This window comes from Pterocles gutturalis, unplaced genomic scaffold, assembly GCF_000699245.1.
Source record: "Pterocles gutturalis isolate BGI_N339 unplaced genomic scaffold, ASM69924v1 scaffold17022, whole genome shotgun sequence".
Taxonomy (NCBI): Eukaryota; Metazoa; Chordata; class Aves; order Pterocliformes; family Pteroclidae; genus Pterocles; species Pterocles gutturalis.
In genome coordinates, this window is record NW_010113159.1 from 219,908 (window position 1) to 238,239 (window position 18,332).

At 35.2% G+C, this 18,332-nt stretch overlaps 1 protein-coding gene across 1 annotated transcript in view; it reads right to left on the reverse strand.

The window, feature by feature from the left end:
• SESTD1 (SEC14 and spectrin domains 1) overlaps positions 1-18,332 on the reverse strand; it is a 38,375-nt gene that overhangs the window by 9,010 nt on the left and 11,033 nt on the right. Inside the window, exons 5-12 of the mRNA XM_010074368.1 lie at positions 15,619-15,732; positions 13,356-13,453; positions 12,896-12,951; positions 10,188-10,399; positions 6,511-6,633; positions 3,157-3,351; positions 2,381-2,495; positions 1,136-1,295 (exon numbers count right to left, since the gene is read on the reverse strand). Of these exons, the coding sequence (XP_010072670.1) occupies positions 1,136-1,295; positions 2,381-2,495; positions 3,157-3,351; positions 6,511-6,633; positions 10,188-10,399; positions 12,896-12,951; positions 13,356-13,453; positions 15,619-15,732 (1,073 nt within the window). The remainder of the gene's footprint in view (positions 1-1,135; positions 1,296-2,380; positions 2,496-3,156; positions 3,352-6,510; positions 6,634-10,187; positions 10,400-12,895; positions 12,952-13,355; positions 13,454-15,618; positions 15,733-18,332) is intronic.

Genomic DNA, 18,332 nt, shown 5'->3' on the forward strand with positions numbered 1-18,332 from the left:
ACTACTACGTATATAAAGTTTTTCCTTCTCTCGTGTGAATTTCTCTTCTTAGCACTGAATTCCAATTGCCATTTTATTGTACAGTGACACATGGTCCTCTATAGCTCTTCGCAGTTGGACCTCTAAACACAAGTACTGCTCAAGTAAATAGGATTCAGAGAACATACTTAAAACAATACCTTCTCCAAGCATTATCAAAACACATGGTTTCTTAGACTATGTTCCCTAAGAATACAATTTGTGAGTGGTAGAATTAATTCCTAAAACAAGCAACTTGATGCTCATTAGACTTTCTTGTTCCCTAGAGAATCCTTTTGTTCAGCCATTGCCCTCAAAGTTCAGGCACATTCTATGGAGAGTACTTAATTATTGTCTCAGGGGTTCCAGCAGTAATAATGAGCAACATCAGCTGACTCTCACTCTGTCGAGTAGGAAAAAAGGCAGTACTGTAGTCAATCCAGTACTACTACATCTTTAAGAGCAATCAATGAAAAGCTTGGAGGAAGAGGATGATGGCATAATCCATCCTTGCAAATTCAGCTCTTCCCAGCATTTTTCCCTACTACAACTTCATTCCTCACCCTCCCTTTTTCCAAAACTCACAATACCTCCACATTTTGAAAAGTGAACTCTGTGCCTCCATTTTGTACCCTGTCCCCCTGACACCAACTCATCTTTCTTCCTATCTTCAGGAGTGAAAATGCCATGCTGAAGGGTAGAGGTTGTGAAAAAGAAGAGGATAAATAACTCAGTACATAATTAATTCAAAATTTTAGAGTCACTACTATAGTATTAGTATACCTTCCATCTCAAACTGCTAACATATAAAAGATGCCTATTACATCCATTCCATAACTCCATATAAAAGGAATGTATGATTCTTGAGCATTTACAAGTACAAGAAAGCACTCAAATACTCCATCCAATACTGGAATATAAAAAGGTGCTTGGATTTAGGAATAAGCTACAACAGATTAGGCAGGGAAGCTTTTGTTCCATTTAAATATACCACAAATATAAATTACAGTTGTACTATATCCCTTAATCGAAGATAAAGCACAATGGTCTCTTTAAAAAAAAAAAAAGTGACCTATCAGCACAAGAAAATCTTAATGACTAGAACTACTGATATTACCTTTGTTTTCTAAGTTGCATATCTTCCATCACTCCTTGGATATGGTCCACATTTTCTTTGTTTTCAATGGTCACATCTTTTCCATAGGCCCAGGATGCCTGATTAGATATCTGATCAAGAAGACTTTGACCTTTCTCACGCAAGCCTTGCAAGCCTACGTCTACAGAAAAAAAGAAATTTAAAAAAAAAGTCAATGGTCACTCTTACAAATTTGTTCTTTTTTTTCCCCCAAAGGAGAGATATGACATGCAACAGAATCTGAGATGGAAGGCTGAAAAATGAAAAGGACATTACTATCTGTCTCACTGCCCTTTTCAACTTTTGAGTGAGCATTTGTCTATATTAACAAAGAACTAATGCTTTGCTATTTTATGACCTAGCAGATAACAAGAAAAGGAATAAAAGCTGACAGCGAGTACTACCTTTTCAGCATATAAATAGCTAATTAATGTCCTTCATCCACACAGTTGCACAATACCTAAAATATTTATCACTGCTAAGCAGTTGTAGCCTAAATGTTCTTCCATGGCTGGCAAAAGTTACTACTTTATAATAGAACTGATATGGCTGATACAGTTTTCTATACTGAAATATGCCAACCCTTAAAATTTGCTGTTACATCTACTATTTGGCAGCTCTATCTGTTTTCCTAAAGGAATATCTAGTTTATGCATCAAACTGTTATATTCAAAGAATGACTTCTACCACATAGGATTTTGCTCCAAAGCTCCTTCTCCTACAACTTATCGGACTAAATGATCCTTGTAGGTCCCTTACAACTGAAATACTCTATTCTATACGCTTGACAGTGTAACAATGTTAAATGTGCCATTTATTAACATATACATTCAAAGCTACTGCAAAATATTCAGTACAAGCATTCTAGAACCGAGTGGATAACAATCATCAAGAGGTCAGTTCTGGAGACAAAAAGATCATCTGAGCACTATATTCCCAAGATACTAAGGATGATTAGTGGGGAAAAAGTTTGTTTACAGATGAAATGCATGATAATGGTTTATAACAAACACGTATTACATGTAAAGCATTTAAAAGAAAACATCTCCAGATTATTTTTGCAGGTAGTAGTTTGACTTGCATAAGCAAGTCGAAGGTAGCTAGGTGGAGCATTACTTAGCTTATTTTTTTCTGCTTTTTTTTTAAAGGGGGTGATGGGATTAGGTTTTTTCCTGTAATTCATTCGTTAGACTATGTGCATCTGAAATGCAGAAATATGTTGCTTACCAACACTTTTCAACTTCTCTTCCAGCAGTTTTAAAGTTTGTTGAATTGATGCTCCATCTGCTGGTGCTACATCTACACACAACATTCCTAGTAAGCCATCCAATTGCTGAGACAACTAAAATGAAAAACAACATAAATATTGATATTTAAAGATAAGTTTTAAGCTTTAGATAGCTAGGTCTGCAATCTTTTTCTAAGTGTTTGGAAATCTGTCATTTTAGAAGCTTCTCTTTGCATCTACAGGAACTGAAAGTCAAGACGAAAGATAGATGACCCATCTGTCTACAAAATTCCAAGAGCATACATCCCTACATGGGGGGAAGAAGGGGAAGACAAGGTGGTTTTTTTCTTTTTGGTTTTTTTGTTTTTGGGTTGGTTTTTTTTTTAAGATAAATATAGGAGCAAAATAAATGGAATAAATGCCTACTTAAAAAAACGAAACTTAGAAAAGTACACAAAACTGCAGTCCAATTAATGCATATGTGTCTAACCTAAAAAAATACAAAGGGGGGGAAAAGCAACTTTTTAACTAGTAATCATTTTATTTCAAATGCTCTTGAAATGTAAGACATATTACAAAGAACTTCCCTCCTAAAAAAGGAGAAATCCATCTTCTCAGTGTTTCAGTTATAGTAAATGAAGACGCTGCATTTTCCAAGTGACATTATATTTCTCCCCACCCCCCTAAATTTTTTCCAATGCATTTGACATTTATAATACTAAGGCAACAATATATTGACAGGTGAGCCTGTGAAACCTTAAAAAGAAAAACTTACATCCTGGGCAACACTGTGGAACTCAAGTGCTGCTTGTAATAGATTCTGCCTGAATTCCAGCTGACTGGCCTGCCGATAACACACATCACTCAGCTGTTGCTGCAATGCTTTCAATTCCACAAGGTCCTCCTCATCCCCTGCATTTAGAAGAGCTGCTATCTGCTGATTAAGCTCAACATAAACAGCAAACCACTCCTACAAACACAAGAAATTAAGTGTTAAAATAATACCAAGCATAATCCTATTTCTCTTAAAATGGCATGCATGTAACCGCAGAATAATAAATAATCAGATTAAAAAATGAATTTATTACAGCTTACACCACAATTATGAAATCTCATACAGGAGGAAAAAATGTTCCTAATTTCAAATCAACTCAAAAAGTGCTTGGTACATTTTAATATATGTACAGTAGTACAGAAAAAATGATGCAGAAAGATGGGAAGATTACAAGGCATGGCTACTGAACCAACAGAGGAATTCCACCATTTTTAAACAAATTTTTAATGCTTACATGTCTATAGTGCTCTACTGAAACAAAAGACATTTGCCAAGTGGTGAGCTATCACAAAAAGCTGTTCTTAAGACTATGTAGGTGTTGCTTTCAGTGACATGATTAAAACCAGCAATAATTCTCTTAAAACATTTAGAAAATAATACTACTGTTGAGAAGGTGGAAGTAAACTCTATCTTCTGATTAAAACATGAGTATTTATGTACAGAAACTTCAAAATTATAATTGTTTCTTATTTAAGGAAAGCTTTATACTACTCGATTCAAAATGTGTAGATTTGTTTTTCAACTGCTTTGACTACTGAATATAAACATAGGAGTTAGTTATGTTGCCATGAAAATAGTTCAAACATTTAACAATTCTGGGTGATTTAAAAACAACTTGATACGTCAAGATCACATTCACATCTTGCATGACTGAGATGTCTGTACAACAAAATACATTTGCTCAATAGCTTTTATTTTGGCCTACAGTAGAGTGACCTTCAAATGCCCTATGCATTTCTAATGCTATGGAACAGCACCATCTATTGGCCTAAAATATCTGGTTTCATTAGAATTCTTGTCACGCTCCTATTAGGATGTTTGCAATTTTTCAAATTATGTCTTCAGCTTTTGCATCATTTATTTACAAAGCATGCAAACCACATAGTATAAATATCCATATTCTGCAATTTTTTTCTTTTTACCCAGTCACCTCTACCATCTGCTCACAGGAAGAAAAAGAGTATGAAAAGATGCAAAGAGGGGAAAAAAAGTAATAAAAAAGTTAAATTAGTAATCAGCCAAAAAATTAAGAGCAGAATAAATCTCTCATCTACTACCCGAAAGCAGCAACTAAGATGACATACATCTTCTATTTTCACACATGTACTATAGAAACACAGGTTCAAGAAACTCAGTTTACACAACATAACTCATTATTAACTTTAAACACTGAACATACAAATCTAGCTTACTGAGTGTGACAAGTCAACTATAATATGAGAAGTCAAACAAAAAACCCCACTAAATTAACAATTTTTAGTTTTTATTTTTAGCAGTAATTGATTTTGGTCAAGCTAGCAGTGAAATGGCAAATCAGATGTGAAAAGTATGTTTCTGATCCTTTCCATCAGGGAAAATTAGGCACAGCTGTATGTGACAGCTCAAAACCATGGAGAAAAGGCCAATATTTGCTCAAAAAAAAAGTTCTAGTATATTGCTCAGGAATAAGAGTCAGAAAATGGAAACAAAAAAAAAAACCCAAACCAGCCCCCAAAAACAAACAAAAAACCCCAAAACAAGCAAGAAACAAACCAAACAAACAAAAAAAACCACCAGAAGAAAATTATTTTTTCACTTCAGAGTAAATCTGAAGAAGAAAGCAAGCATGCAAGCTGTCAATTTGATTATTAGGAGAGGAAAAACAGGAAAATAATGAAAGCAGAGGACTACACTCAGCTATTATGAGGTATTTTAAAAAAAATCAAACAAAAAGGCAAAGTATATTTTTCCAATGCTGTTGTCAAAAAATGTTTTTCATTTCAAAACAGGCATCTAAATTTAAGGTAGGCCAGTGGTTTCCTAATTGCTTTTTCTGGTACAAAATGCAAAATAATTTTTCTGTTGTTTCTACACACTCCTGCCAGCACCTAAGAACAAAGCAGCGTTCCATCTTGTCAGTGCTTTAATGATGAGCAGCCAGACTACAAACCACTTTAGTGGGATTTCAGTTATTTCAAGGACTGTATTTAGCCTCAGCTAAAGCATCATTCTCTGTAATGGGTATTCAACCTTGTTCTCTTTTTTCAATTTGAAGTGCAAACACAACTGAAAGATATACAAAATTATATTTTCAATGAAGTAGGCAGGGGATTTTTTTTTTTTTTCATTCCAGTTAGAATTTTAACTGTAAGAGCTTTTACACTTTAGAAGGCACTGGTTTTCAGAGTAGAACATTGCTTGAAGAGTTTAAAGCAACGAGAAGACAGAGATGGGATTCACTTGACCAAACACAGACACCTACACACACCTCTGCATTTGAGTGAGGAAACTACTCAGCAGAGATGTAGTCAACAGAACCTGTGTAGTCTAGGGCACAGTGTTATTCAGACTAAAGGTTTGGGTTGTTTTGTTTGTTGTTTTTTTCTCTAAATTACGTCAGAAAATTTATAACCCAGTGTCTATTTTCTTTGCCATGACTATAAAGGGAATTCAGAAAAAGTGGACAGAACTGTCAATGTCTACAAGGAAAGGCAGAAAAGAGGAAAAGCACTGTAAGCAACACTCCCTTTGGGAACAATGAGTATTCATATCCCAATTGTAGTTAATCATCTGATGGAAAGACAACATTCTACTGAACCTTAGGAAGTCTTCAAAATTAGATGCAAAGACATCTAGTCAGTACAGCTACAAAATGGTCTGTTCAAGATTTCATTATGAACATAAACTATATCTTAAGTCTTTACCAATGAAAGTGTTAAGCCACTCTTAGCTACTCTTAAATGTAATTTAATAAACACAAAAATATTAACTTATTCACCTGAGAAGTACAGGACTTCTCAGCCATTTTGGCAGGGAGAAAAAGGAAATTTACTCCTCCTACTCAACATGAAAATTTAAGAATTGTAATGTAATAAAACCAAGAAAAATCATACACAGAAATCAGTATTTTTCTACACTGGAAAACAAAATAAATATCATATACATATAATGACCATATTAAGTTCTTAAACTGCTCAGATACTTTTCTCTGTAACCCATAAAATCATGCACTATGCAAATTCTAGATACTCATAACCAAAGTACATTGCATGTACTTAGAATTTTGATACTTGAAAAGGGTATGGGAAGTCTCACACTGTGCTGACTCTCAATCTCTTCATGTTTCTGCTGCAAAGCTTGTGAAGCTCTAATTGAATCACCTATTCCCCACTGGGTTCTTAGCTGTTCTGATCCAGGTCCTTCAAGCCAATTGACTACCTGTCAGTAAGATAAAAATGACAAAAATAAAGCAGCAAATCAATTACATGAAAATTGGTATAAAAATAATTTTATAACATAAGCAGAAATATTTCAAATTAAGATCTGTAAAGGTCTTCTCGTTGAATCCATTCACATCTTCAAAAGGTTTAAGTAGAAACTACTTTTCATTAAACTTGGACTGTCAGCTACATAAAAGCAGGTAGCAGCTAGCAAAAGATTTGTCACATACTTACTTGTCATTTCATGTCTCTGTCAACAAAAGAGCTTAAACCACCATTTTCTTTAGAATGGGCCTCTCATGTTAAAACAAGAAAATTTTTTTGCCCAAGTGAATTACAATGCACGGCTGTATTCAACCTCACACCTCAGTTTTCTCCTTATTTTGATAAAAATATTAACACTCAAGTACCACATATGCACTTGTTCCAAAATCAAATTTACACAACAACTTAGTATTTTATCTATTTATGTCTTTCAACTTTCTCTGTTCAAAAAACAGAAGCCTCTTACAGAGTCTTAGTAGCCATATCTCCTGGGATCTGCTTTTGTAGAAATCTTTGCAGGGTCATGGCAATACAGTTTTGGACTACAGTACTGGATTTCTTTCATTATTGTTGTTGTCATTATTATTATTTTGAAACTATTTCATTTTATTTCAATATTATTCAACGCAAAGCAGAGTATCTCAAATTTTGGTTTCCTTAATTATCAGATGGTATACATGGCTAAATTTTATGACAACAGGACAGCCTTGGTGAAACCTAACGCAAAAGTCACTTACTACTAGAGTGCTGAAGTAAGGAAATAGAGGAGTACTCCCACATTCTGAACCTCAATGAAAAAGCATAGGAAGCCAGCTTCCTCTCTTTAATGTGACTTTTGTTTAAACATAAGTGACAGAACAGCTTCAGGCAGTTTTTCAGGAAATACAATACAATACCATACACAATGTAACACCATAAGCGTGAAGCCAAATTAAAAAGGGATTAATTGAACCATTCTCCTAGTGCTGCTAGGCTACATTGCAGCAGTAATCAAGAACGACCATCACCACTACAGATCACTCAATTCACCCATTCACCCCACCTTCTAGCCATCGTGTCTGTGTCTTCCTAGCCCCTGCTTTTCAACCCCGCTCCATCCCGCTGCAGAAGCAGCACTGTTTCAGAGCATATATTCTTTGCTCAAAAAGCATCCTGGGTCTTCCTTACTTTTATTATTTCTAGGGCAAATTAAGACCCTAGAGTTCTAGGTTCTTTAAACAAAAAGAGGAACTTCCTGTTGTGGAATATGGAATGGACCTAGAAGTGAAGGCACCCAGATGTCCCCCTGTAACCTCAGCATGGTCTGGAAAACACATAGGGAAATAACAGTTCTCACGCAAGTCTGAAACAGTGCACAAGACTACCGCTTAGTGGTGCCCCCTCTGACCAAGACCACCTCCCCATTACAAGCTTCCAGCAACTACTGCATTGCCTCTGACATTGCTTAGCTTAGCACATGGCCACTCCTGTGTGACAGATACTCGACCTGAGAGAAGTCACTAGGGGACGTGGAGAAAGAAGCAATGTTATTTTCATCAAATATATTTTTAAATTATTAAGGACCAGACTACTGCAAGGCCTGTCACTAATTTGTGTGATGAGGTAATTAATACCTCTTCCTAAGAAGGGACAAAAAATTTATCATAACATAGAGTCAGTCTGTTTAGTAGAACCGCTCATCAGAAAACATTTGGAAAACATTGCCCTCTTTACGCTACAGAATGAAAGACGAAGGAAAGGGAAACAAAACTACACAACAGAAGGAAGAATGGTGGTTAAAAAGAGAGGGTAGGATATTAAAGGCACACAATGTGGTTATGAATAAGTGGGCTTATGGATAAGCAGCAAATAATTAAAATAAAACAGGAACACAAAAGCAAGCCAGGAGTGGTTAGCAGTATAAGCAGCTATACAACGAATGAAATGGAAATGTAATTGTAATGAAAGCTAATAGGAAATCAAACACTAAAAAGAAAAACCCCCAAAACCCACCCAAAACCAATCAGCAACACAGGGGGAAAACTTCCTATGTACACACCCATTCCACACTGCAAGCATGTTACACTGCAACTGCTGTTTGTTTTGACAAAATAAATTCCACAGCACCTTCCCTTTATCTGTTTCCCCCAGACCATCATTATCTTTCTTTTTTCTGTTGACCCAATCTTCTCCCCTAAACCAAAAGGAAACTAAATCAATTTCTAGATTTAGTAAGTTTCCCCCCATATATTTCTATGCCATTTAGAGCTTTTAAATGCACTTTATAAAACTGATTAGCTTGGTAAAATGGCAAAACACATTCCTCCTGTGTACTAAGACCCAGTTCACTTACTATGCAGCATCCATAGTGTAGACAGAGCAAATGAATAACTGTTTCTAATACAAACTGCAAAATGAGGCTGATGCCCCAGTAAACAAGTCTATTTAAATGCATTAACAATATCAGTTTGCCAAAGTATGTTATAAATTTCATTTCAAACAACACATCTTGTTCAACCACTATAACACAGGAAAAAAAAAAATCTCACCTGATTATACCCACAGCCATGCTAATATGTTCTATATAGTACTATTTTAATGTCTTACATATTTTTATCATTTCCAGCTCAAAATATCAAAATATGACATTTGTTTTTATATTTTTATAATAATCTGAATGACTACATATGGGAAATTTATTTCCTCAGTAGATTTATATTTTCACTGCTAGAAATAAGAAGATTGATTAGTTTTTATCTTTACCCATACCTTGAAAGCTGTGAAGTGCAAGTACTTGATTTGCACTCCTCATGGATTAGAAATGTCAGTGTTGAAAGGTTAAAGCAATATCCATTCCATTTTATGCATATTCAAACTATACAGAAACTTAAAAACATAAATCTGATTTCAAGTATTAAACATAAGAAGAATAAATTAATTCCATTTCCTTGATTTTCCCTACTGAGACTCTGCTGAGAAAATGTTGAAAGTGCTAATTGCATGCCTGTTTCCAAAGGAGCAAATCAATTCATTATGACCTTTAACACACAATTGATTAGGAAGATATATATTCATTCTGGTCAGGGTAGCCTTGAAATACAGAGAGTTTAATCACTTTAACTTAAGTTAAAACACCAAGCATTAGACAAATAAAGGAAAAAATAACGGCTTAACTTCAGTAACAGGAACTTAAAAACAATACAGGCAGGGGAAGGTTTCCAACTCTCAAGCAAAATCACAGTTAAATGTATCTCATTTGTGAATGTTCCTCTCTCTGTTAACAGGTCGGGCATTTGACCCTCCAACAACGTAGTGGTACACTGCCTCAATAGGCAACAACAGGACAAAGTGAAGGTTCTTTGGAAAGCCACGGTGGTAGCCAAAATGTAAAGCATCAAGTGAAATTAGCACATTGCAGTCTGAAAAGTGAAAGGAGGCATGAACCTGATGGTTAGTTTTGCAGGAAACAGTCTGGGACTTGAGCTTAAACCTCCACCCCACAGTATTCAAGAACAACTCCAAGCTTACCTGCATTACCTTCTGCTGAATCTCCTCTAGCTGCGTGCGTTTGCTACGTTGTCTGCAAACTTCCTGGTAGCGGGTATATTGCTCTCTGAGCGAGTCTAATAGCTTCATGACCTGTGGCTGAGCAAGTAGTTCATCATCCATCGGAGACCAGGTTACCCCTCCATCTGAACCATTGAATCGACGCTGTTGTAACTCAGATAGTAACTCATGACCTTCAAGAATACAAGTAATGCTGTGGTTAATTTAGACTCAAAAAAACAGGCACAAAAATTATTAGTAAGCATGACAGCTTTTAGACTACCCAGTGGTACATGTTTGCAGCTAATGATCTTTCATGCATGCATTGGGCACATTTAATAATATCATTTCCTTCGGAACACTGGCCACAGTTTGTGCGATTGTATCAGTCATAAAATAGGGTAGAAATTATTTGGTATATTTTAGATATATAAAAGAGATATCATTACTTTAACATTCATATTTACAATAGTATTGATTAATGTAAAGAAACAATTGCAAAGCACAAGTCTGAGTCTGAAATAACTATAAGTATTGTGGTTTACTTTGAAATACTGTGCAGCATCCAAAGTATTTCTCTCAAACAATTCATATTCCTAGATTAAATGAATGATCTAGAAGCACTAATAAACATGGCACATACAGTTCTCTTATCTTTTCAGGATTTTTATAGCACATACAAAACTTTCATAGAAAGTAGAGCTGAATACTAAGTATTTTGATGAATAATTTTTTCTCACTTTTCTCACCATATGAGAAAATGCTCTTAAGCACCATATGAGGGTACAGACTCTATTACAGAGTGTAAAAACTTTCATAAAAGCAAAAAGAGTATGTTTTGACTATTTCATCTTTTGTTTAAACTGTTTGAAGAATGTTATTGCTAACTTATGGTAAAGTTTTCAGGATGTAAATACCATACTACCAGTAAACCCAGATGATCAATTTGTTTCCCAAAAGCTTCATGAGCAAGTTAGCAAACAAAACAGTGTTTAGTCGCTAAAGAAATACTGGTGTAAAAGTGAAAGTCTGCCAATTCCATATCATCAGGTCTTAAAAGAAAAGTTCACTAAAAGAAAAACCTTACCACTATTAATAGCAATTGTCATACTCAAGGAAAATGCAGAAACATAGACTCAAAATTCAACTGGTATTACCTAGACAACCAAAATGCCAAGGGCTTTGGAGACTGCAGCAAGCAACTTTCAGTTACTCAGCATATATTACTGTGAAATGAACATGTCTTAAGAATTCAAATACATTTTGCCACACAATGGAAATAAGCATCGTGGATTTCATCTTTTATAATACTACAAAGATAGCTGCAGGGCAAACAGACTTAAAGGCTTTTACAAGTCATAGTTCTACTGGGATAATTTTGAATTTTATTGCATTGTTTCAGCAGTAAAGGATTAACATTTTCAAGGTAAAAACTTTTTTTTTTTAAACTAGATTCTTATCATATTCTAAGAACTTTACTTTATATGTGGATTTGGAACTTGTGAAAGCACCGGTACTTGTAACTATGGAAGACAGAAGCCTTTTATCTAAAATCTCAGTTTGTTCATATTTACCCTTAAGAAATTTTAATTGGGGAGAATTTAATTTTTTACTCTCAAACTTTCAATACAATGAATCTAACAAATAAAAGGTTACCTCTTAGGAATTCCCATGGCTTAATGGAAGTTATTAAGCTCCAAAAAATAAAATCATTGTGCCACAATTAAGAAAACAGAATGCATACAAACTAACATATTTGGGAGCCATCTATGTACACAAAACTGAAGCATTATTTTGTCCAAAAAACTTACCATTAGAGGAGGATACTCAAATAGTTTAAAATCTAGTGACAGTGTCTACAGACACTTCATATTTTAAAAACTTTAAATACCACAACAAGGAACCATTGTTTCACCTTTTAACTCAAACAATATTATCCCACATCTAAATAAACTAAAATTTTACACATAGGGCATGTAAGCCAGGAGTTCTCTGTGGCAAATATTACATGTGATCCACACATTAGTTTGTAGGAGGCTATACGATACAGATTTTGGGCATTCAGACTCTTGATCACCGCCTTAACACTATGCGTTGCTTCCTGCTCTACAAAGGCACACATCTTTAAGCAAACTTCTAGTCCAAATCAACAACCTATTGTACTTTATTGCCAACAGGAAATTCACCCTAAAGAAAACCATTTCAATCAAAAAACTCCAAATTGTTTAATGCTGAAGGGAGAGTCAAAGGAGCAAAGAGTGAGAAGACTGTATGCTTCACTTTTACAGATGTTCAGCTCAAAACTAGGCTGATGCAAATTACCAGAGTTGTGTAGGAAAATGCTATCTGTATTGTAACCATTTGGTGGCTACTGAGACAAATTCATTCTCTAAAGCCAACATATTGACGTCACATAGAAAAAATGTATTCTCAAAATTAAATACATTAATTATGGTAATACTGTAAAGATGTTATCAGGATTATATTAAAATACTTTTGAAGACACTTTTGGAGTTCTTCCATTTATTTGTTAACATCAGGTTTTTTTAACAAAGATGACATTAATTGATAAGCTTGTTCCATTGTGATGATGGCTAAGATAATTATCGTGCCCTCTGTGTTTTCACATGGGGCTTAAAAATTAATGATGCTACTTTATTGACCATTTATCATTTTTCAACTTACTATACCTGTCTGTAATACCATCTCAGGATCAACCGATGGAAGGAAGTTCAAATCTATTGATCTTGAAGAAAGTAACAAACACAATATTAATAATAATAAACTTAATAATAATTACTTAAATTAACAAACACATTTATAATAATTAGTATTACAGTAGCACTGAAAACTTCACCTAAGGCCAGAGCTACCTGATGCTGTCAAGAGATTACTGAGTGAGGAAAGAAACAAAGTCCTCACTTTTTCAACTCACTGTATCAAAACTTAAGTGGAGCTGCTTGTAGTCAATAACCAAATGAACATCCATGTACACACACACTGATGAATTTTGTAGTCTACATCATAAACTTTCAGCACTTCTTTACACATTTCAAAATATTTAAAGCATATAATATTTTCAATATTGTTTTGATTTCCAATGAAGTTTTATAATCCAAAAGCATTGATTCCAAAAAGCAAACCACAGACCTCTCTTTTTCTTGTTGAGTTCCTTTATCACTTCCATTGTTAATTAGAGCAAGCTCATCCAGTAAGGATGTTGATTCTTTCGTGAACTTTTCAAATACCTAAATAAGAAGCATATTTTAATTAAAGACATGCAAAGTATGTAAGTTGCTGTATTGAAGGTATCAGTGCAAATTCATCAACTAGTTTAATCTTTACAAAGTATAATTATTTCCCAACGTTCAGATGGCAGGGTATAAAGAGTAGAAAATATAAAGTTTTGTTCAGGGAATACTTAAAGAGCACTAAGATTCTTTAGGGAGACAGAAATGTTACACTGAATATAATGAAGACAGACCCAGTTCTGAAATACTGAAAAATTTCCGCAAAAACTAAGTTTTTATGGATATATTTGTTCTACATCTTCACGTAAGCCTTTAAGTAAATCCTAAGAACAATGAAAATCAAGGCATGTTACACAACCCTCTGACTGCACTTGAATGGATTGAAATAGTTAACTTTGAGACGATTCCAGTTTTTTTATCACTACTAATATGGGCTATATTGTAATGAATAACTAAGATAAAAGAAGGATATATTATACAGCAGGAAATACTCTAATTAGTTTCTCTGAATATAGGGGCTTCTGATCTCTGATAACAAGGCCGGTACAGTCAGAGACTGCGTACCGTTCACATGATTCTTCTGTACCTGATTTCCGAGGCTTGGTTTTTCAGGTTTTGGTTTTGGGTTTTTTTGGTTTGTTTTGGTTTTTTTCAACAGAACTGACCACATGCATATTGCATATTGACATGTGCAATAACTTTCAGGTCTTTTTAGTGTCAACAAATCATTAACCAATAGCTTGCAGATGAAACTTTCTTAACCTATTTAGGACTACTTCAATTTCAGGGAAAACCAAAACCATCATGAGGTGGTCAGCTCTCAAAAGCCAATTTATAAGAGAGTGCTTTATAAAAATACAAGCTAAATTTAGTTGTTACAAGACGAAAAAAAAAATCCGTAGAATTAAAATACATAAACTGCTGTAAACTATTTTTCAGCTAGTACCTTAAACAAACTTTCTGCCCTCTTGTCTAGTTTCAGAATTCAGGAGTTGCAATGGAGGATGCTCTTAATATACAAAACAAGTGAAATAAGGCAAGAGAGGAGAGAAAAGGAGAAATAAATTTTCAGTTGTAGTGTGAACTAAATACAAATCAGAAGTCCCAGCTAGAATGGAAGTACTGTCCTTATGAATTTTATGAATGCAGGAGTGAGTAGAAGTCAAATTTGTATATACCAGACAAAAATTAAGGAAAATTAAAATATTAGATTTGCCTTCCATTCACTGAGTCCAGGCGCTCTCAGTTTTAGGCACACAAGAAGCTGCCTTGCCCTAATCCATGCACACATAAAGGCTATGCAAAGACCAACAGAAAAGAGCTGCACAGCAGATGATGCTCTGCCTTTGGGTCTGAACACACCATTTGCTGAGATTAAACAAAAAAGAAACATGATACACATGGTGTAAACCCTCAAATTTCTTGAGGGAGAAGTACAGCTGTGAGACTGGCTGCAGGGTATGTCCCTGTTGCAGCTGGGACATGCTGTGGAGCCAGGATCTCACCTAGAGATCCTGGATGGAGATAGAGATTTTAAGAACATGTTGCACAGGAAAGGAACAAACTGTTTTACTGAAGATTAAATACTTTTTCAAAAATTTAACTTAAGCAACTCAAAAACAAGTATAAATGAAGAACAGGTGCTATGCGTGCCAACAGTTGCTTAAACAATTTATGCCTATTAATGATTTAGGGGTGTATTTGCTCCTAGACATTTACTGCATCCCTGTATCTACTGGGGAAACTGCACTGACAGCTGTTTTAGTGCAGAACAACTTAAAACCTGGATCTCAGTCCACAGAAACCAAGGCCTAGGAGAAAATCTCAGAGGATCTGCAGAGTCCAAGTATTTCCTCCTTGTTTTAGATTTCTCGTTATCAGCAGCCAAATAATTTCCCTTTGTAGTGACTATACCATAAACTCAGGTTCTTCTAGAGTGAGAGTCTACAAGAAAGCTTCATTAAGGAACTTGCTGGTTCAACAAAATTACTACATTAGCTTTATCATCCCTTGAGCAAATCCAGTCTTAGTTATCATCATAAGCCTGTTCATGCATTTGAACTGCACTACTACAGTAGCAGTTCCTACACAAGAAAAAGAGTCATGGCTCGAGAATGAGACAATAAAAAAAACCAAAACAAAACCCACAACAGAAAACTAACCAGCCTCTTATTCAACCAATCCATGTGATCATAGGTGAGAGTTCCTCCGAAATCTTCTGTTAGTTGGCATGGTTCTATGTATCGAGTCAGCTTGTTAGCAGATACTAAAATAACCTGCAATAATAAAAGAAGTTTTAGGTATACTTATAAGTAATGCTTATATTTTTCCCTAAGTACCTGAAAAGTTGTGTTAAATGTGTCCAGAGGCACTGAGCAGATCTTTCTGTGGTTCAGAAAAAGTGACCCTTTTACTGCTAAATGTTTAACTAAAGAATAGTTCGTTGCAACTAATGTGAGCCTAAAACAGACAGGCAATTTTAATATGCAGTATCTATCTCATGCATGATCCTGTGAGAGCATCACCTGTACCACCTTGCCTATTTGCAATACGAAAAAGAAATATGTTTCTTGGATGTCTGTTTTCTTGATGGCAACTGATGCTTCTTGATTAAGTCACACACCACATGATCTATTTTTAGTGAATAATATAGCAAGATATCATGCTGCAAAGCACTTAGTATTTCTATCACTCTCTTGCAGTACTTCTAGCCCCAGAGGTGAGTTTGGGCCTAAGAGTTAAGTGCCCCCATATACTGTGCAAATATGCTCAGCAAGACTTGGATCAACCGTACTCTTTCCATTAATAGTCAAATTCAAGTCTTAGTATGCTTAACAGTCCGAGTCATTCGCCCAGGAGACAAATCTAGTTCATCAACTACTTCAGGAAATAAAGGAAAACACACGTTCACTGCTAGTCAGAAGACTAAATTCTTCCCTTCATTTCTGCATTCTAGAGGCTCTTATTCATATAAACATAAAACAAAAGCTGGCACCACCATTTGCTTTGGTGCACAATATGCTAAGCCTGAAATAACTCCTGTGGAAAAAGAAAACCAGAGTAAAAAACCTCTCTATGGAAGCAGACATACTGGCAATATATAGTCAGAAAGCAAAAGACCTGGAGAGTTTTGAAAACCCATCAGATACGCAGATATTATTGCAGGGGACAAGAATATGTGGAAAGAGCCTTCTACTGCTAGTCCAGCTCCATGTTCCTGCAGACACTGGAAGACATAAAACCCATCCCAAACTTAGGAGTTTTCTCCTTAAAATTACCTCAGGGGTTTTGCCTTCCACTACTTCAGGATAGTTCAGACCTTTCTAGATCACTAAACCAATCAGATATACCAAATCATTAATGAAAATACTATGTTTCCAAGACAAGTTTAAAGATCATAAGCCATTCCAGTCAATAACTGTTAGTCATCTTTAAAAACTGAAAGTAGAGGTTCTGCAGTCTCCATCCTTGAAAGTTTTTCAAGGCCCAAATGGATAAAGCCCAGAGTAACCTGGTCTAATTTCATATATTATCCTGCTTTGAGCAGGAGGTTGGACTAGAGACCTCCTGAGGTCCCTTCCAATTAGAAATACTCTGTGATTTTTGAATTCTTACAACTACAGAATCCAGAGCAGTTCCAAACAAACGGTCTAATAGTTAATGTACAAGAATATCTTCCAGCAAAGTTCAGCAAATACAGGCTATTCTCCTGTATTCTTAATGGTATGTAGCTGCCATAAATGGAATTAGCTTGCAGTTTCACTAAGTAATGCCAGTAACCAGCCCAAACCCCAGATGACTCTAGGTCCAAGAAAAATAAAACCTTTGTTCTTCCTTCTTTAGGCACCCATTTATATTTCAGGTCATTTTACGTACTCTTTTCATCTCTATTAGTTTACAAACAAAGAGAAAATTAATTTACTCAATCAAGATATGCCATGTAAAATTACCTTTGCTTTGCTAACATATTTTCTGTAGGCTTTCTGCTTATTTGTCTAGAAATAGATTCCAGCTGAGTCATGTTAAATAAAAATCCAAGACAAATCTTCTAGAGGATTAACTTCCAAACTGGAAATACCATGATGTATACAGTAACAGCCACTGTATAAAATTCTTTTATACAACAACTTCAAAGGCTTCCTGAATTTGTCCAAGGACCATATTTACAGGTGTGCAGGTGGGAAAAGAGAGACTAAATCAGACAGCAGGGACTGCTAAAGAGGGGAGTTCACCTTTATTACTGCCACTCTCTGGACTCTGGTGTTTACCTTATGTCCTTAAACCATCTGTGTGAAACTGAATATTGCAAACTCAAGTCACTTGCTAAACACAAGCTCTTAAATCATCCTTTTGAGTACAGATGATTGGTTTGGTCTCTTTTTTAATTCTCACCTTGGATGTGCTTGAAACACATTCCAAAACGATTGGAAAGATTGATGATACAGTTAATTATCTAAAAACAGGGAAAACTGATGTTTCCATTAGCCTCCCAAAAAGATAAAAGAATGGAACTGCTAACATTACTGTGTAATCTTCTGTACACACTCTGCCTCACAAGGTAAGAAAACTACCACCTTATATTTGGCAAACTGAAGGGACCTACACCCTTTGTTACTAATGTCAAAGAACTCAAAAAACGAGAGAACGTGCATGCAACAGCAACAAGATGTTCTTCAAAACGGTTACTACCGATTTTGTGACACCATACAACACGCATCTCTACAGTCCATTACAGAAGAGTCATGAAAAAAATTCACACTAAACCCTGTACAACAGTTTCTTACTCAAAACATCCACAATATGTATCAAACAGCTTTACCCTCTTGTAAGCAAAGAATTAAATGCCATACATTTCTAATTTGAGACCTTCTTCATT